This window comes from Megalops cyprinoides, chromosome 8, assembly GCF_013368585.1.
Source record: "Megalops cyprinoides isolate fMegCyp1 chromosome 8, fMegCyp1.pri, whole genome shotgun sequence".
Lineage (NCBI taxonomy): Eukaryota > Metazoa > Chordata > Actinopteri > Elopiformes > Megalopidae > Megalops > Megalops cyprinoides.
The window spans coordinates 24,175,321-24,194,808 of NC_050590.1; the positions used below are offsets into that span (position 1 = coordinate 24,175,321).

Sequence of the window (19,488 nt, forward strand, 5' to 3'; positions counted from 1 at the left end):
ATTTGGTTGCCTCCAGTGATCTACAAAATATTCTTTCCTTTTGAAGTTTTGGGTTTGCTTTTGTTATCAGAAGACGATAACCATTAACCTTACATTGACACATGAAGGGGTAACTATGATTCAAAACCCTATAGTTACCCCTAGACCAGACCATGAGTGTGTCCAAAAGAGTAGGACAGAGGAGTAATCCAGTTCCAAAATATTTCATAAATAATGCATGAGAAAATGAAGGGTGCAAGTTTCATCCACCTCCTGTAATGCAACATCAAGTGCTGTACTGAAAGGAACAGCAAGTGCAATAGGGATATTTGTTTCCCCCAGCAAACGTGCTAGGACAGTAAAGGACAGGCCCTGAACGTTTGTTCAATACGGCTCTCTGAAGATGTGACGTCTGACTCTTTATCAGTGGGGTTAATCCTCCATGTCAGTGGCATTAGGTAGGATTGTCTGTTGTAATTCGGCCTCTTGTTCATCCTTGGCATACTGTTTTGATGTTTTCTGTGACCGGTAATGTGTTTACCAGTTCTGTGTTCCAGCAAACAAACATGTAGGTTTTCAGTGGGGTCAAAGCTTCACCTTAAACACAAACATCTTTTTTATTCTGGACACTGGACAAAGCATCAACAGCATATACTTCAGCATCTCCTAAGTGTAACTACAGAATAACGTTGACTACTAACTACAGTGACCATTAAACCTAATGAAAACCTAATGAAACCTAATTAAAACAAGCTGTAAATCTCATAAATCATTTTCTACACTGTAAAACATTTCTGCACCGGTTAGTTTGTATTCTATTCACGTTAGTTTCTCAGTGTGTAATTAGTTGCCAAGTCACAATTATAATGTAATGTAAGTACAAGTCCTGTAACATTATGGGGTCTGTCCAGAAATGGCACTTGGATAGAGATGATTGCTTTCTCACTTTGAATTTGAAAGACCACACTGATGTCTTCACCAAGGGCAAAGGCATTTCGAAGAGCACATAATGAAGGTGCATTCAGTCACTGATGTTTCTGAAGGTCAGCAGTGAATCACCTCAGTGTTCCTCTTCAGCATGTTCCTCCTCACAATGGGGAGGCACTGAACAGAAATAACAAACATCAGCTCAGCTTTCTCACTTGTGTTCTTTGCTGATGTCGAGCAGTGCCAGAACAAAGAAAAGGGCAGTGGCCTTTCACCCAAGGGAGCCCGTGTCTGCTCGGAACCATGAGCGGATGGCCAAGCCAGCCTGCCACCATTTTGTATAGGTCAGTGAACTGTCCGTCCGTATGCCAGGAGAGCAGCAAGCTGAGCAGTAGGGGCAGTGACTCATCAGTGCGAGTGACTCATCGACACTCTCCAAGAACTTGGAGCTGAGAACAACTTCCCTGGCTGTCAGTCACACCACATGGGGAAACAAGCAAAGAGAGCCTCCAGATATTCACGGCTGTGTCCATCCACGATGACCCTTCCTGATGGATAGCTTCACCTCTGGAGGGCCTTGCTCAAGTGCCAAAACTGTTTGTCAGCACCAAGGATCGGTTTGTATGTGTGTACGTGTGTGTGTGTGTGTGTGTGTGTGTGTGTGTGTGTGTGTGTGTGTGTGTGTGTGTGTGCGATTGAGAGAGAGAGCGATAGGGAAGAGCAGTAAGTGACTTCACAGCAGCTACCAGGGCTCCTGTATCAGGTGTTGTATTAATTGATACAGGATGGGGATATGATGTGTTTTCCCTGATAATTGTGTTGCAGAACAAAGCAGGCTGGCTGTCTATGATTCATTCAGACACTCCATGCTTTTAAGATGATCCAATGACCGTGGCAACACATACCAGTAGAACAAAGATGCAGCTCACTGTGCACTCATCCATGCTGAAATACAAATTCAATCCACTGGTGACTGGAGCTTTTCCTGCACTCTGGGGCAGAATCTAAAATGTGACATTATTTATGTTTCTCTCAATAAAAGGAGTGCATCTATATTTCATTGTAGTGTCTACAGTTCTACTGAAAACAGATCGAGACAATACCTAGTATCACATGTATGAAGTATGATATTCTAAACCTGCTGCAAAATGACACTGATATAATAGGCATAAATACTGATATACCCTATAAAAGCACCACCAAGGGAGGACAAGGGACCTGGTAGTGCTCACAGTCTCCAGTGAGCACTTTGATAGGAATCTGGCTGCACATGGTAGCATTCTCTCCCAGTGGGGCCATAGAGGGATTAGAGCTGTGGGTTTGGGTAGGCCGCCCTGCAGAAATCATCTGAAACACATCAACCAAATTAGCTCCAGAGACTGCAGCACACAGCTTCAGTTTGGCAAGAAAGGGTGGTCTGATCACACCAAGCTCAGGAGACACAAGCATGTGGCAGAACTACATGCCAGTCTTCAGCTCTTTGAGCTGTTTTTTGTACATCAATGAAAGCTTTAGCATAAAACTGTAGTGCAGCATCTTCAAGTGCATGCATCATCATTCCAAACTTTGCTGTTCTCAAATCAAAAAATTGTTTGTGCCTGCAGTATGTCCTGTGCTTGTTCATTTTCTCCAGAAATGCGTCACTTGGAAGGATAAAAGGTATGGCAGTGTAACCTTCTGTGGGCGTCTGTGAATTCATTTCAGTTGCTTTTCCACCCGAGAGGGTTGTACATGCCTGGTTCGTCAGCAGTGACGTCATCGGGAATTATGTGGCGTACGTGCATCTCCGGAAAATTGGCAGTGCTGCGCAGTTGCGCTCATGAGGTCTGAGTCTGACTGGCCTCTTATATAAGGGGATGCCTCTGTTTACCAGGGCATGAGGGTTGCCTGGCGAAAGTGTTTTTGAGTGCCGGGTATTGTCCCGCTGCTATTTGTTGCCTTTTTGGGTCTGTTTGATGTCATAATAGGAATTGGATAGTGGTGCTGTCGGCTTGCTCCACTGCACTAGGATTATAGTGACATCCTCCATCGTGGTCTCTGGAGTTCTGAAGACCAACTGCTGGTCCCTGCTAAACTCTGACGCAGCCAGTGTCCAGGAAAATCAGTTTCTGCTCCCTCATAATGCAGCTTAGTAGCCTCTATGTGGATATGCATGCACTACATTGGATTTCGTGTTGCCAGTAGTATCTACTAAAAAGTGACAAATCTGAGAGAAACACCATCTCAGGCCTTGTCTGAGAAAAAAAATATTCCTTAGGAAACTTGCCTTGGGTGTGAAATGTTTATACCTGTTTTATTTGAGTGCATCTGAGTTTTGTCTGAATGTCCTCATAATCGTACTGACAAGCACTGGACAGAAAACAAAAATTGAAAAGCAAAGAGTGGGTTTGAATTGCAATCAATTCACAGAGAGATGTTTGTCTCCATATCAAACACAAATGGGACACATTAGCTTTATCTCTGTGTGGGAGCCGGCCTGGATAAAAAAGACCTATGGAGAGAGATTGGAGATATGAGCCCTGTACAACCTGCCTGTGGCCAGCAGAGCCAGTCACTACATGCAGAATGACGACTGCCACAGAAACACGAGTAAAACATCAAGACTGCCAGAGGGGTGTGTGTGCAGGCCAGCCATGTGGGGCCACACTGAGGGGGTGTGAGCTGAAAGTGTCACAATGGTTTGGGGGGCCACCCAGAATGTCAGCAGACAGCAGCAGCTGGGGGTCTCCCCAGCACGGCGGGGGCCGGGAGCCTGTCACCCCCAATCTGGACAGTACCAATCAGGAGCCAGGGCTTCCTTAAGCAGACCATGTCGTGGCCTTGGCTTACCTACTGAGTACTTTTCAGGGGGCATGGGGTTTGGGGGGTTGGAGGATTTCTCTGGAGGGAGCCTAGTGCCTTGGTCATTCCACCTCCCTGGGGATCCCTTAGTAGAGACTCAAGTGCGTCATACAGGGTGTCACGTCAGTGCTGTGGTGTCATTGCTGGTTGACCTTTGTAACAGTTGATAAAGTGAAGCCAGCACATATATTAATGACTACAACATCCAATAATGAGCATCCCTTTATTTTTCATCAATTGTTGTGAACTTTCCACACAAAGAGAGCATTCTGTTTGATTTCTGTCATGTTTAGGTAGGCTTTCAAAGTAAAAGTTTGTAGGTCAGGCCAGAGAATTGTAAGTTGTTCATCCATACTATGCACTCATCTTGCACGTACACAAAAAGGCAATTGCATAACCGTGTTATGGCATACAATTTACTTTGATCCCCTCAGAACATTCGGTAGTTTGATAAGATCCCTCCGTTTATTTGTCTGACACTTAGATCCAAAGTGTATTACAAATACAGCTGGCTGTGTTGAAACATTGCCATGCAACGTGGCCTACACCAGGGTGCAGTGGTCTCACCTGCAATACAGACCTGCCTAAACAGCTCCCACAAAACGTGACTATTGCAAAGGCCGAGCCATCTCTTGCAATCATCATGTGTAACAAACATAACCAAGTACTGACTTCACCAAAATTTGTTACTTCACTAAACTGGAGCATTTGTATTGCCTGTAAAGACCCATTAATACAAAGAGAATAGTGATAGTAAGATATATATACCTGTAATTTTGTTCCCCATATACAAATCATTTAAGGGCCTAATGATTTCAAATAGTCAGGACACACTGCATTTCACAGGAATTAATGTGTAACCTCTCCATCTCTAAGTGCAAGTCATGTTTTCTCTCATTCAGCTATAAATGTTTAAAATATTAAACACATAAATGCAGACTCCAAACATTAGCTATACTGTATACGTAGTCTGCTCCTTTCAGACCAGACTGATGTCCGACAGTATGAACTGATATGATGGCATTTGTCAAGCACTTGAGCAGTTGCCTACTTGTCCATACAATGTGCTTAGTGAGAGCATCTTAAGAACATCTTCACACACTGGCTCCCTGTGTTATTTAACTTTTCAAATCAGACAATCTACTGTCTACATATTATTTGCACATTGTAAAGCTCTAGATGATGGAGTGAGGGAATGATTTTGGTACAAACGCTGGAAGAATCGCTATCTGATGGGAAAGCCACAGTGTGTCACAGTCATAATTGTCGACCAACAGGGTGAATAGCCTGTGTTTCAGAATGATGCATGTCTTTCCTCTGAGACTTGTGCATACCTGCTTAAAATTGTAAAGTCCTGTCCTGTTTTGTCCTGTCAAACTGCTGTTGACATGGCCTGAACTAGTTGCTGACCTCCTGTGTGGAATACTAACATATCAATTTAGCAGATTGTTTGCTGTGTACTAACAGACAAAAGAGACTCGACCAAATTTGCACATTATGCTGGAATTGGAGGCAGAAAGGAACAAAGTAAGAAGCACTTAATTTCAACTGAAATGTCATCGTCATTTCCTAAACAGGAAATGGTGGAACTTCTATATCTAGTGTAGACCTTTAAAAAGTTAATGTTTTACATGTTGTAGTATGCCATTTTTAGCATGTTACTTGCTCCTGGCAGATTTTCAGCAGTTGGTGGATTAAAGTTTACATTTTTTGCAGCTCCTTGATCTACACTGGAAGATATTAATCCCAACCAAAATGTATTCAGCCACCCATACTGTGTCAGCCTAATGCAGTAGTCTGTTTCATAATGCCATGTGACAGAACTTTATACAGGTGGAACTGCTTCCATCATCACCATGGTTCAGCGACTTATTCAGCGAAATTCTCACAGCTGTGCTAACAGAGAGTGCCATTGTGATGACCTCGAAATGACGTCAGTGTCACTGGGGTCAGTGTCACAATATTGGCTACCTGGAAAAAGATTTCCCAGGAAACGTCTACGAGGTGATAGGGTATATGTTAGTATAAGTATGTTTAGCATACTTGATAAAAACTCGATTACATTCAGATAATTCATTATAACTCTTTTTCCCAGTATTTTGAAAGTAATTGTTTTTAGCAGATACAGCAAAGGATATCTGTGTTTCATGTTTACCTTTGCAAAGTAAAGTAATGAAAGGAAGAAATAAAAGACTAAGTGTGTGTCCTGAAGTGCAGATTTACTGTATGAATATGAATTCCATTGAAAATGTATTGTTATATAATGCTCCTAATGAATAAGAGTCCTCTGCCTAACACACACTTTGGAGTTTAGGGGCTGACCACATTTTAAGCCCTTGAATTATGAATCACTCAATATTATTGTTACAAGGTACACTTACTATGTTAGCATCCAGAAGGCATGAGACATATCTCATGATTTTGCACTGTTTATCAGAATGAAGGGAGATTTACAGGAGGAGAGCCCATATGCTGAATAGCTTCATGATATGAATGAGCATCAAAGATTATTTTCAGAAAATGAAAGCAATTTTGTGATACTGTACAGAACGAATAGTGTTTTTGTTAGGGTTAGCTGTGACAAACATTATTTAAATTCTGATGAAAGTCACAGCATTCTTGTTCTCTGTATGCAGACCACTCAGCAGGATAGAAAAGTGGAAACTGCTGTCTTTCAGGATGTGCTGAACCTGGGAGAAAATGTTCTCACGCTGTTTACTGAGAGGAACATCATGGCTGTTATTCAGACCACTCCCTAAAGAACTGAGTGCAAGCAAATGTTCATGTGTACTTTTGTAAGATAAAAAAAAAGATCATTTGTGTATTTTTTTAGGTTCAGCATAAGAATCATATTAATGACCACTGATTCTTCGTGTATGGACCAGATCAATAATCTCTTCCATGTTGAAAATTTTTTCTGCCATTGTTACAAGTGTTCTGATTTGCTTGCTCCTTATGAACTTTCTTGAAGGGGCATGATCTTAAACAGAACATCTACAGTCAGTCATAAGAGCTCAGATTGCACCAGAACCTCCAGTTATCAACCAGAAAGTCCTAGATGGAGGACATAAGGAACACAGGAAATTATCGTAATTGAATATCGATGATGTAAGTATTATTTCTTATTTGAAATACATTGGTACCTCCTCTGATAATAGTAACTGTGACAATTTAGCAGATACCAGACAGTACCAGCAGTACCAGAATGTTTATTTGGTGTGAAACTTTGTTTGAAATACAGCAGTCCAGAGCCGTAATGATGAAGCTATGTATTCCAAGCACAATAATCAGGTATTCTTGAGTGTTACTTTTAGCTCTGATGTATGTTGATTCACTGTAGTGTAAGACAGCAGTACTTGCCCTTGCGTGGTGATGCCTCTGACACAGACATGTTCACCAACAGCACTTCCTTAATTTTGGTTCATGCTAACCTCAGCATCTGGAGACTGCCACACTGTATGCAGCAAAACACTTTGGGAAGACTGGATAAGGCAGGAGCACCAGAGTGTGGCGTATTTGTCAGTGTTGTTAGATCTCTGAAAGGACCCCCATGCACCCTTATTACCGAGGGGACACCCAAATCAGGCCTTTTAGCTCCTTTAAGGATATGAACAGAGGCCCTTATTTTACCCTCTTTACCATCTTTCTCCAAATGCTGAAAAGCCCTCTGTAAGTGTAATGTGCCCTCTTGTGGTCACAGCTCATTACTCCACATCTTTGAAAGGAGTGACACTGAAGTGCAGAAGACATAAGGTTTCATTATCTTAGTATTTGTTAGATTTTTTGTATTGTGAGACAGACACAAAAAAAACTGGATCATTCACATATATGACTTTAAATATCAATGTCATGTATTATTATGTATTTCCTTACTTTAATACATTGTTTCCTCATTTATTTACAAAAAACCATGCTACATGTACATTTATGAATAAGGTGCAACTATTATGAACCACTTCAAAAACAATTGAAATGGTAACATAGATTAATATTTTAATTTTGAAATATACTGTGCTGAACCAAATTAAAAAATGCACTTACCATTAACCCCCCCCCCCCCCCCCCCCCCCCACCCCTGACACACACACAAACACACACATACACAGGACATCATAGGAGGAGGTCATAGTGACACCACAGCCTACTCAATTATGTGTGGTTCCAATTATCCAATTATACCAGGAAATGGTAGAACACCCCCTCCCCATCTGCCAGCCATTGTTTCCTCATGGAGCGTTTGGGTGAGAGTGGGAGTAATGAAATGCTGGGGCTGTGCTTGAGAAGGGAGGGCTAGTGAGGTGGCCAGTACACAGACTTCACCTGGTGGACACTGAATTTTGATGTTTAAAGATTGAAAAATCCATGCACGTTCAAGAGACTGTAGCACATACAGCATTTATTTATTTAAAAAAAATCACAAGGCACAATGTTAGCAGCCAGTAGTAGTACAGACTAGTAAAATGATAAACCTCATGTTGTTAAGCAGTTTAAAGGGCACATTCAGTAAACCTTCACCAAAATCAACTCATAGGAATGTATTTTAAATGTCCACCATCCAACATTGCTGCAACAGAAAAGCCATTACAAGTTTATTTCTCAATTAACCAGCGTTATAAAAGTTCATTCAGATACATCCAGCAGTTAAAGTAACTATAATTGTAAATGTAAAGTAACAATTTAATATTGATATGTTTTGTTTGTGAAAAGTCTTTGCTCAGAAATGCAGTGTCATCAGCAGCACATCTCTAAAAATTTGCACTTAATTAGCAAATATGATGTACAGTGTTTTGACATGTAAACATGGTGTCCAGACAGGCCCAGGAGATTATAAACTCAAACAAACAAAATGTGCCAATGAACTACACACTGCAGGAACACCATCTTTCAAAGCCAAAGTATACTAGAAAAAATCAAATTGGTGATTCAGCTTTGTGGTCCAGTAGTTAACAATAGAAGCACATGCCCAGTTAAACGTTATTTCATCTCAGTTAATTCACCTCGATACAGTATTTAATGCTTTAAAAACCTGTACATATTTTAATCTATACATACAGCACAGTCATTTGATCATACAGTAATCAGGAGACCACAATAGCTATTCCATTGGACATTTAGGCACAGATTCAATGCAATGCACTTTTTTCTTTAGCTGTGCTTAATGAAAATTAAGAAAGTGGTACATTTTCTGGTATGTACACACTATTGTTAATTAATATTTGTGACCACCAAAAACATGATATTTGTAATGAGGAAAACATAATACTTGCTTAATTTTATCCTTCAATATTAAAGATAAGCCCAATTAGAGTTAGATATGTATTAGTAATATGAATCTAGGCCTTAGTCTTATCCAATCTTTTATCTTCACAGATAGTTTCCCTGCTTAAAAGTACAGTGTAATAAATACTTTGAGTTGCTTTACTGTGTTTTGATATGACCCATGAGATCAGCTGGCCATCTTCCAATATAACAGTGCACCAGTGAGGACACCTGCAGCAAAGATGGTCACACTTTGCCAGCGTAGCACGCTCTTCACCACACCTTCCTATAAACACATAATTACAATGTCACATGAATTCTCTGTAGCTGACGCTACACCTGCACATCATGCCAGCTTTTCTTCATCTGTTGCTACTCATTGCCTACCCAATGTAATTACATTGTCTGTTAGGTCTAAAGCTACTTTTACCCATTTTCAATGTCACCGAACCATGATTGTGGGACCTTACTGCTAGATGAATTACTTTGTGTAAGACTAATGCTGAATGTCTTTATGTGCACAGCAAAGAGGTGATGGAATCCATAATTCCTGTGTAAATAGAAAGCATTGGATGTGCTCCCATGTGTCATTCTTCCATTACTTTTTTCCTTTATTTCAACGCTTCTATTCTTGGGAGATGTAATGATCTTATACAACAGAAAAACAAGATCCATCTATACAAAAGACACAGAATAACATCCCCTCTCTGACATGTTTATACAGTCTGAGACCCAAACATTTCAGGACATTTACTGGTATAAAAATGCCCTACAATACAAACTGTTGTCAATCAAGTACATCCCTGGAATTATCTACAGATCTAGTTCATTAGTGCATTCCAGAAAAAAATATTTTGGAATAGGATTGACTGATTTCAATAAGCACAGATTCCAAAAAATTGATTGCATCAACTCCAACCATTCTCTCATCTGTTGTGTTGCAAGCTGCTATCCAATTAGCATTTGATACAGACTTCCCAAGGGAGTCGTATGTTCAGGAAATCTCTGCTTAGCAGCATCACAGTGGCACTTCCACAGTGAGCACTATGGCTAAAAAGCTTTGAGGTTTCCCAGACTTGGCTCCAATAATAATCATGTCCACACTGAAAATTAAGAGCACTCCCAGAAGAGTTGTAACAAGCTTCAGGAGGCAGTGCAGGGCACGTGAGTGTGTGTGTGTGTGTGTGTGTGTGTGTGTGTGTGTGTGTGTGTGTGTGTGTGTGTGTGTGTGTGTGTGCCCGCACGCGCATGTGTGTGTGTGAATTTCAGCTTTTGAGTTCATACCAACTTGTCAGTAAACAAATGAGTTGTCTCTACGAGTGTCTGTTATTATCTGTGCACGGGTCTGTCTGTCTGTTTGTCTCTCTGTCTGGGTTGATCTTCGTGGGGCCACGTGAGTAGGCAGTCTGGCACACACAGATCAGGAACTTACCCATCCTCCTTGCTGTCTTATCCAATAGGAAACATTTTCTCTGATGAACTGTAACACCCAGCCAATGATCCTCCTAATAATGTCTCTGTGGTTTTGGGTCAGGGCCTAGTTGGAGAGAAAGCATGCTCATGTGAAACTATTGGAGACTGTACACTGAAGGTATTTCTAAAGTATCAAATAAGCCAGTACCAGTTCTGAAATACGTCCTCGGTACCAAATAAGGAAAGTAAACATTGCTAGTAACACATTCGCTTGATGCATTTCTATACGTTTGATCAATTGTATCAACAAATTAATGTATTATTTTAACACAATAGCCCAAAAAACAACAATTCAGTAGATTTGACATGTGCAAAAAACACACTGGTTTAATTAAGCAATCATTCTATTGTTTGTTTGTTTTTTCTTTGGCCTGAATTGTTACATATCATAGTTACTAAAATTATTCCTTCAATGTTTTCTGGAACTAATAAACTGACAGAGCAATAGCTCCATTGATAACTTTTAGTATAATATTGTGACCACAGTCTACAACATACCTTATATATGAGTTTGTAAGCAAAATGAAAAAGAGCAACCACTCTTCCCCAGTTAATGCCATCAGAGAAAATCTGCTTTGCCACAGTGAAGAAAAGATCCTGGGCAGAATCAAACTCAACATTGTCAATGAGGCTGTGAGAAAGAGACGATAACACAGAATGACTTCATTGACATACGGCAGAGATGATGCACAACACCAAGAAGGCCTTGAATTTGGACAGAACAGCTGAAATCCAAAAACAATCACAGATTGAAGAAACATCTCTTCAGGCTATACCCCAACCTTCCTCCCCAAGCATGATCTTTTGTCTGTCTTATGTGCAATTATAAATATGGAAGTGTATGTAATTGTATTTTCAGAGTTTTATGTAATTGGGTAAATTGGCTGTTGTTAAATCACAATAATGTAATGTAAAGTAATTCATTTAGCTGAGATGAAGCCTGCTTTTACTGGGTATTTGTGGACTTGACACTTTCTCAGGAAAAAAAATTGACCAAACCACAAAGTAACTTATTATTATAAAGTTCTATTTAATTATGATTTTATGGCACAGTTGCTTTCTATTACAGTTTTTTTGTCCTGAAATCAATCACAAGTTGTTAAGTTATGCCTTAAATGTTTATTTTTTTGACCTCAGTATGTGTACTATTAATATTGGTTAGAAATTTACAAATTTAAGACAAAGACAATAAGGTCCCTACCAAAAAGTTAAGTACACTAAAAACTGACAACAGAAACGACTTTGGAGCTGGACTCCCTGTCTTGGATTTCACTTTTGCTTTATAGTCAACGCACATGCTCTGTTTGTCAGAAACATTCTCATTGTCTGGTACATGTAACCTAGAGACAATTTCCATGCTAATTAAAAAATATACCTACCGCTCCAGCTCAGCATTCCTGTTCAACTCATCAGCAATCTTCCGTAAATGTGAAACGACTTCTTTCACTTGAGGTTCCTGTCCTTCGTTTGGTCTCCCACCCAGATCTTCAGGAACCAGGTGAATTTGTGGATCATGATTGTTTACCATCTCAACAACATATCTGGAAAAAAACACAGGATAAATATAAATTAGAAGACCAATGAATGCAAACGCTCGTGGCTGGACGGCAGGTTATGGAATGAAAAGTGATGATGGCATGTATTTAAGAAACTTTAGTTTCCCACTTACCCCCTGAAAAGAACCGCTCCTTCTTCCATTACCCTGTCATCGACAGTGTCTATAGTACAAAGAAGTGGAAAATTCATTAGGCGTTGAGTAAAATTATGATCACACATCTATGGTGATGGACGGAGGCGTTCTTATTAGCCTATTCTTTTAACTGGACGTTTACGACACATAGCTTTTGTTGAGTGAAATAGATTATATTATTGTTGTTATTTTACTCTGCTTTGGTAAACATGTCTTAAATATGAACGTGTGGAGTCGTTCCGAACGCCAATATGACGTCATTTCAGTAAATTCCAGTAACCTACTTCCAGTTGCTGGTGAGAGAACTGAGGAAGAGCGAGTTTGGTGTTAACACCCCATTTGGAATATGCTTGCTATAAAATAACTAGAAACGTGAACGTGACTCCAATTACTTGTTTAACGTTAGTAAGCAATGAATTTATGTCTTTTAGGTAATACCAACAATGGTATTTTCGTACGTTCGCTGAAATTGAAACTTCCCTACCTACATCCAACAAATACAGCAAAGTCTGGTGAAGGCGTGGGCTACCTGGCATAACCATAGTATGATCGTTGGCATGTTATTTACCTTCACCACCAATCGCTCCTTGTTGCTCGTTCTCCATTTTTCTTCCTTGAAAGTTGTCTGTAAATGTAACCTTTGCTGTACAGAATCCTGACGTACGTAGACTATCCTGTGCCTTTCTTTGTGTTTGTATACGACAGAGGTATCGTTTCAACCCCTTACTGACAGCCTAAGCAATGAGTGTGAAACGTTACATCTTTTCATATACAATATAGTCTATTCCGTAATGTCACAATATACTGCAGTGAGTGAGAAGTCAACGTAAGTAAGTACTGAGTAAGTAGTCAACTTCAGAAAAGCTCCCAGTCAGCTTGTAAAATACAATGCGGAAATGCTGTAGTTTCACTTCTTGGAGTACGTCACGCACCTATACAGCTCACTGACGAAATTGACGTCTTTTTGTTATGGTGACGACTAAAAAGATGACCGCGTTAATTTTAATTAAAACTAAGATCTCATAAACAACAAACTGAGGTTAAGATGACTAATACTGTTCACCCCGAAAAACGTACTGAAACTGCAGCATTGTAGGAATGTAATTGCTTTTCAAGTTATGGCTTGCGCCACTCATCACTTCGGCAAGTTTAAACACATAACGAACAGACAGCTTTTGATTCATGTAATAAACTACTCCCTATGCATTAAACCATTCATGACATGAACATGATGGCTGACTGCTCTTTGGAATTCAGGGCTTCGTTGAGACACGAAAGCAGTTCAATGATTTTTTTTTCTTGGTCTCCAGAATGATGTGCACGTATAGTTTCTATTATATGTGTTATTGTTGTTTCCCGTTTAGAGACCATAAACGCATTTTAATTTACTGTAGTTGTCTATCTTTTATCGTGTGATTATTCGTCACAGCCTTACATGCAGCCCACTTAATATTGCTATTTTCAAAATTTACAAGCTTTTCAGCTCGGTCAAGTTAGCCTATGTTAGGTATACCTGGTCTAATATCAGTTTATTATCCATCAGTCATCAGTCGTATGCGCGTTTTAAGTAATTTGCTGTCAATATGCATTGAATTATTTTAAGTTTATTCGAATAAACATTTAAGTAGGCTACATTAGATACGATTTTAAAAAGAAATGAGCCGAAATAAGTTTCGTTTTCATGTGATCAATGAAATATAGAAGACGACTAAGAATAATGTGCGCATAATCTTGTGCTTTCAATTATTTTGAATCTCTACAAGTAATTCCCATAATTTCACAATCGTGCCGAGTTTCAGTTTCTACATGGGCTTGTGATTTAAGAGAGGTTTCAAGAAAAGTAGGTATACCACTTCTGGTCAGTGGATGTCGCTGTCGTTCTAAATTACAGTTCTTGTTTGTGTTCAAATACTGAAATACTCCCAACTAACAATAGCGTCCTTCCGTAAAACAGTTGAACCATCACTTTACCAACATTATATCGTAGCAACTAGGAGAGGGTTGTGTGTTGTACTCTGATGTTTTAAATAGCAGTTATGGGCTGTGGTGTTTCGTAAACCGCTCAGTAAGCTCTTCTTTCCCTTGCAAGCTGCTAGACAGGTTTTTCCACAAACCAGCCCAAACATTGTGGACTGAGCATGGACACATGTTAGATATTTAGCTCGATTCCACCCAGCAGAGCGAGCTTCAGGGGTAGGTTTCCACTTGAATTCAACTACTTGTTTGGCCAGCTGACACTGCAGCTTTAAGACCCAGTACAGGTTTGTAGGAAGCCCGATCTTAGTCTCCATGTAAATATTTTGTGCAACGAAGCGACTGATGGCAAGCCTCTTAATAAATCAGCTAAATTACCTCATAAAATTCGTTTCTATCTGCAGCCATCAGCATTTGACGGAGGCGATTTGCCCAGCGGTTCCAGCCATGCAAAATCCTCACACTGCACCCAGCACTTGATATTCTTACTTTTGTTTGTTTTATATGGAGTTCAAAGCTCAGTGACACATATTTATAGAGCTCATTTATACGTAAACACAAATGCATAGTTTTCTCTTGATGTGATATTTTTAAAATTGCAAATATGTGCATACTCAAGTATACTTCTTTTGTAGTTTTAGGGATCCCTTTAGTGACATTTGAAAGAAGAATGTACGATATAAAAAAGAAATTCTATAGGTTTGCATAGGTTTAACAAGAATATGAGACTATGGTAGCACCTCAATATCCAAAGCATATATACATCAGTGTGGTTCTCAGCAAAGTTCACATTTCTTATACAAACATAAATGGCTGAGGAGATGAATAACACATACTCCAGAACACTATGCAATGAAAATAAAAATAGATATGTGATTTATATGCTGTTCATGCACATTGGTACTGTGCGGCTGGTGTGCAATGCATAACTGCACACAAATTGTCCAGTGTCCACAGATCATTGTAGTGTTTGGATGGCTGATATGTAGTGATGAGCTGTCCATATGAGTTAAGATCAGTGAACATATAAACTGATCATTGATCGAAAATACAGACCCTTTACTCCATCCATCCAAAATAGGCCAGCATTGCAGCTGTCCCCCACCATCCCTTTGATAAGCCTATAGTCTGTAGGTGACTTTATTCTGAGATGGACACATCCTTGGTTTGGTGAGTTTCTCCTGGAAATCAGAAATTGCCAGTCCTATAAGGGACTTGAACTTGCAGTTTTAGTGAGTCAGATTTACTAAACCTTTTAGTGGATTCTTCCAGAATGTTGTTACTTACCTGTGCTTTTTGTGAGATTTCAGGAAGGCTTATATTGCCTTATTTTGGTGAAGGGCATGTACGTGGTCTTTGAGTTGACAGTTAATATCACAGAAAGTACATCTTTAAATGCTATAGCCCTATTTCTGCGAAAACATCTAATTTGCATTTCTTAAGAGGGAAGTGTTGGAATGAACCTCATAAATAGACTGCAACAACTTTGAGGCCAATGTCAGATGATAATAATAATAATAATAATAATAACAAGAATGCGAAGCTGCCCCTCCCTTTCCACTGCACTGTGGAAAAGTGTGATGTCTTTCATGCTTTAAGAGAACTGCAAAAAGGTTCTCAGTCCCCACCTGTCCCTCTGGTTTCACCATACATGCCTACTGCCCACCAGGAATGGGTAAGAGGTTTGTGGGAGAGAGCATCATGGGCCTCTTGGCACTGTTGTCCTAGTGTCTCCACAACTCTGGATTTTTTTTTATCACATATTGTCTTCGGAAAAGGACTATGTATAGGAAATACATTTTGCAGGAGATCTGACAGTCTCATTGTAACAGAGATCCTGAAACTATATAGATTGCTCATCTCAGGCTCTTTGACTGCTCTATGTAGAGAGTTTAATGATCTGTGGATCTGCATACTTTCATTCAATTGACAGTGTGAGTGAAAATAAGAGTAAGAATGCCAGCTGTTTTACACATTTTGAGTAAGGAATCCAATTGTGATTTTGCAACATAGCTTCTTAAAATTTTACACTGGCAAACCCAAAGGAATTATGATATCTACAACTGGAAATAGAAAATGAAAAGAAAATAAATACTCCTGGTATCTTTTTGCTTTACACTTTTCTGGGAAGCATTGAATAAGTACCAAAGGAGACAAGATTGTCTGATTTGGTTACAGTACTGTTATTATGACCTTTTCCCCAGAAATTAGCAAAAAAGGAGGAAACTGGGCTGAAAATGCACCTCCCTTGCTAACTCATGCTGCTTGTTATCAATGTTCCAAGAGACTCTGTGAGAACATTTTGTGTCAGCTGGGATGGCCTGACTGAGAGACACAGATGTTGTCCTGGGCTGGCGCTGGAGGAGTCGCAGCCGCTGGTCAGTGTGTCTGCCCTCTGCACCTTTGGCATAGCCGGCAGCCCCCAGGGGGACCAACTCCACAGGAACAAGCAATGTGCTCTGTGTTCACATCCAGCTGTCCCAGAAGTCACTCTGGGAATACCGCACCCCCACAAACACACACACAATACCCACTAACCCCTGGGGAACAGAGAACTTCACTTTGCCTCAGCTTCCTGAACTTAAACCATCTTACCAGTCAGGACCTAAAATAGATTCGCTATGGTACACCATTCTCTGCATTTCCTCTGTCCAGCTTTCTGTTCTTAAAGCATTGAATTCAAACCCTCTGAGTTTACTCTTAGGACATGAGCTCAGCTAAGCCCTTTAAATAAACCAGCTTGCAGGAACATGGCAGCATAAGTATGAACATTCACTATTCCACTTCCTGTTTCAGGTTGGTTTACTTCGAACTGAATTCTGTTTTCTTTTGCATTTACAGGAGCCTCAGAACCTCAGACTGATTGGCAGATCCTTAAATCTATTTTAATGTTTGCATGCATGTAGGTCTGCTTCACAAAAGGGTTAGGGTTAGGGTTAGGGGCCTTTGTATGATTAGGCATATCTTCAAGAGACAAGTTACTGACTATCAAGAATAAAGATCCCATGGATATTTTACATTTTTATTCACTGTAGAACAAATAAGTCATTAATATAGAGCATCCAGCCACAGATAACAAAGGGATGAGCTGAGGTCATGACTGTAAAAGTCATTATATTTACCTTTACATTTATTCATTTGGCAGACACTTTCATCCAAAGCGACTTACAAGTGAGGCAGAATACAACACAAGAAAAAGCCATATAAGGAGTCATTACTGTTCCGGTCAATTATGATAACCCTTTCAGACTCTTCTGAATGCTGCCACTTGCATTTCTGCTGTTGAGGTATGCAGAGATGCAAAATCTTTAAGTGTCTTAACTTTTTTAGCTTTAATTTGTTAAAATGACCTTCTGCCATCTTTTTTTTTTTGCCTATGACAGTGTTTTGAACTAATAATAGAGACCTATCCCTGGTATCATATCAGAACTCTTCACACTGCGCTCATTCTTACAGAGCAGCCCATGAATATATTATGTAAAACACGAGTGGTAAAAGATGACCTTGATAAGGGAATGTCCTGTGCAAACACAAAGCAGCTTGTGGGAAATCCAGCCCTACAGACACTTTTTAGAATCCATGAAATATTCAGTAATGTGCACAATTCTGTCTGACCAAAACAGAGAATAGCATGATAGCATGATGATGTTGTCTTTCAGCCAATGCCAAGATGTCAGAGGTGTTTCCCTATGAGTTTTTGCAACTGTGCACACAATAGACAAGAGTTACATGCGCCCTGCCTATCTTTAATATACAGTATGTCTAATATATGCATTGTCTTTGACATAGATCGGGGGGTAACATTACATTACATTTTTGTTAAGACTCTCTTATCCAGAGCAACTTAGGTAGGTTGAAGTTTTATCCATTTATACAGCAGGATTTTACTGAAACAATTAAGGGTTAAGTACCTTGTCCAGGAGTACAACAGAGGTGCCCTAGTGGGGAATCAGATCAGAAACCTTTTGATTATGAGCCATGCTCCTTTCCACTACACCACTCTGCTGCTCAGGGTTAACCTACATCCTGTCTGGGAAACACTATTCCTTGTCACACATCTGAGTGGAAAATAGCCATACAGAAGCTCTGGGGAACAGTTGCCTTCCCATACCTCCCTTTTCCTGCCACCATGGCCACACAAACCAGTAGCACATAAACTGAATGGTTACCAGAGAATTTTTAGTTTCATCAACAAAATTTCACAGATGCATCTGGAGGATTTATATACTTGGGTTCTGTACACATCAGATTAGAATTATGCAATAATGCAGGGTATGTACTGCAAACATTGCCTATGGAGTGTGTTCTTATCTTAACCTTGGAACTAGACATTCTGTGAAATGAGGCAGGTTCACAGTTTCCATGCTTTATTTTAGATCTGTCACCAAAGTATAGGTTGTACAGGAATCACAAGTTCTGTAAAATAATAGCTGCATGGATTCTAGGTGTCCTACATCATACTGTTTAAAACATACATACAAATGCATTTATCTTTCTCTTTTTATTACTTTCACTATAATGTTATCATAAAATTAATGTTTCACTATCTTGTATGAATATTTTCCTCAAAGGAAGCATTTGGGTTGCATTGAAGGGTCATTGTGGGTTGTCTCTAAGGGATCTGCTGAAAGAAAAAACAGCAATTATTCTGATAACCATGTCCAATTTAATTTAATTTAATTTAATTTCCCATGGGTCCTTTTTCTGAACAATGTAAGGAACATCAGATGTTATTCTGGGACATCTAATGCTAGTCACTCATTGTGAGATTCTACATCTCCTCTCTGGACACTGTTGGATCCAACCCCTTCTAGATATGATCCTTCCTAAATTGTTAACAGCTCCAATCAATGGGTTCAGGGTGGTAATACTGGTGCCCGCTAATTTCACTGAAGATTGGGTCAAAGCTGTCATGGCAGAGTCAGATATACTTATACTTCTCCTTGAATAAGCAACATCCAGCAAGTTGTCCTCAGGTCCCCTGGAGGCTGGGGGGGCTGAGGAGAGCAGTGAGGGCAGGATAGATAGTGGGGAAGCCTTGTGCTCATGGGTGCACTGCATTACGCGTTGATGATGTCTGATGTGATTCAGTGGATTACTTGTGACTTGAGATGTTTGATGCCTCCAACTTTCAAAGGTTTATGTACTGACTAATTGTTACAGGTTTACAGTCACAGCCTTCATGTACTCTCAGAAACTGTCAAAAGCTCTAAAAAATTTTAGAAATGGTCGACTAAAATCTCAGTGTTGAACAAAATTCAACAATAAGACAATGATTAACTTAAATTAGCAGTTCAGGACACAAGTAACATAAAAATAAAGGATTTAACATACCTTATCAACTT

The 19,488-nt window shown here is 39.8% G+C and overlaps 1 protein-coding gene across 1 annotated transcript; it reads right to left on the minus strand.

The window, feature by feature from the left end:
- Positions 1 to 9,049: 9,049 nt before the first annotated feature.
- Positions 9,050 to 13,050, minus strand: zgc:153993 (uncharacterized protein LOC767645 homolog). Its single transcript, XM_036534936.1, has 6 exons — positions 12,738 to 13,050; positions 12,149 to 12,197; positions 11,859 to 12,020; positions 10,978 to 11,110; positions 10,439 to 10,543; positions 9,050 to 9,292 (listed from the first exon to the last, which is right to left on the minus strand). Exons 1-6 carry the CDS (start codon positions 12,772 to 12,774, stop codon positions 9,194 to 9,196), a joined length of 585 nt encoding a protein of 194 aa, XP_036390829.1. The 5' UTR covers positions 12,775 to 13,050; the 3' UTR covers positions 9,050 to 9,193.
- Positions 13,051 to 19,488: the final 6,438 nt, after the last annotated feature.

Bases quoted from the DNA above. Each gene is read 5' to 3' on its own strand.
- zgc:153993 (XM_036534936.1), bottom strand. From the start codon at position 12,774: ATGGAGAACGAGCAACAAGGAGCGATTGGTGGTGAAG. The intron at 12,021-12,148 runs GTAAGTGGGAAA...GTTTTTTTCCAG, and splicing joins GGAGCGGTTCTTTTCAGGGG to ATATGTTGTTGAGATGGTAA. The intron at 10,544-10,977 runs GTATGTTGTAGA...CTCTCCAACTAG, and splicing joins CTTACAAACTCATATATAAG to GCCCTGACCCAAAACCACAG.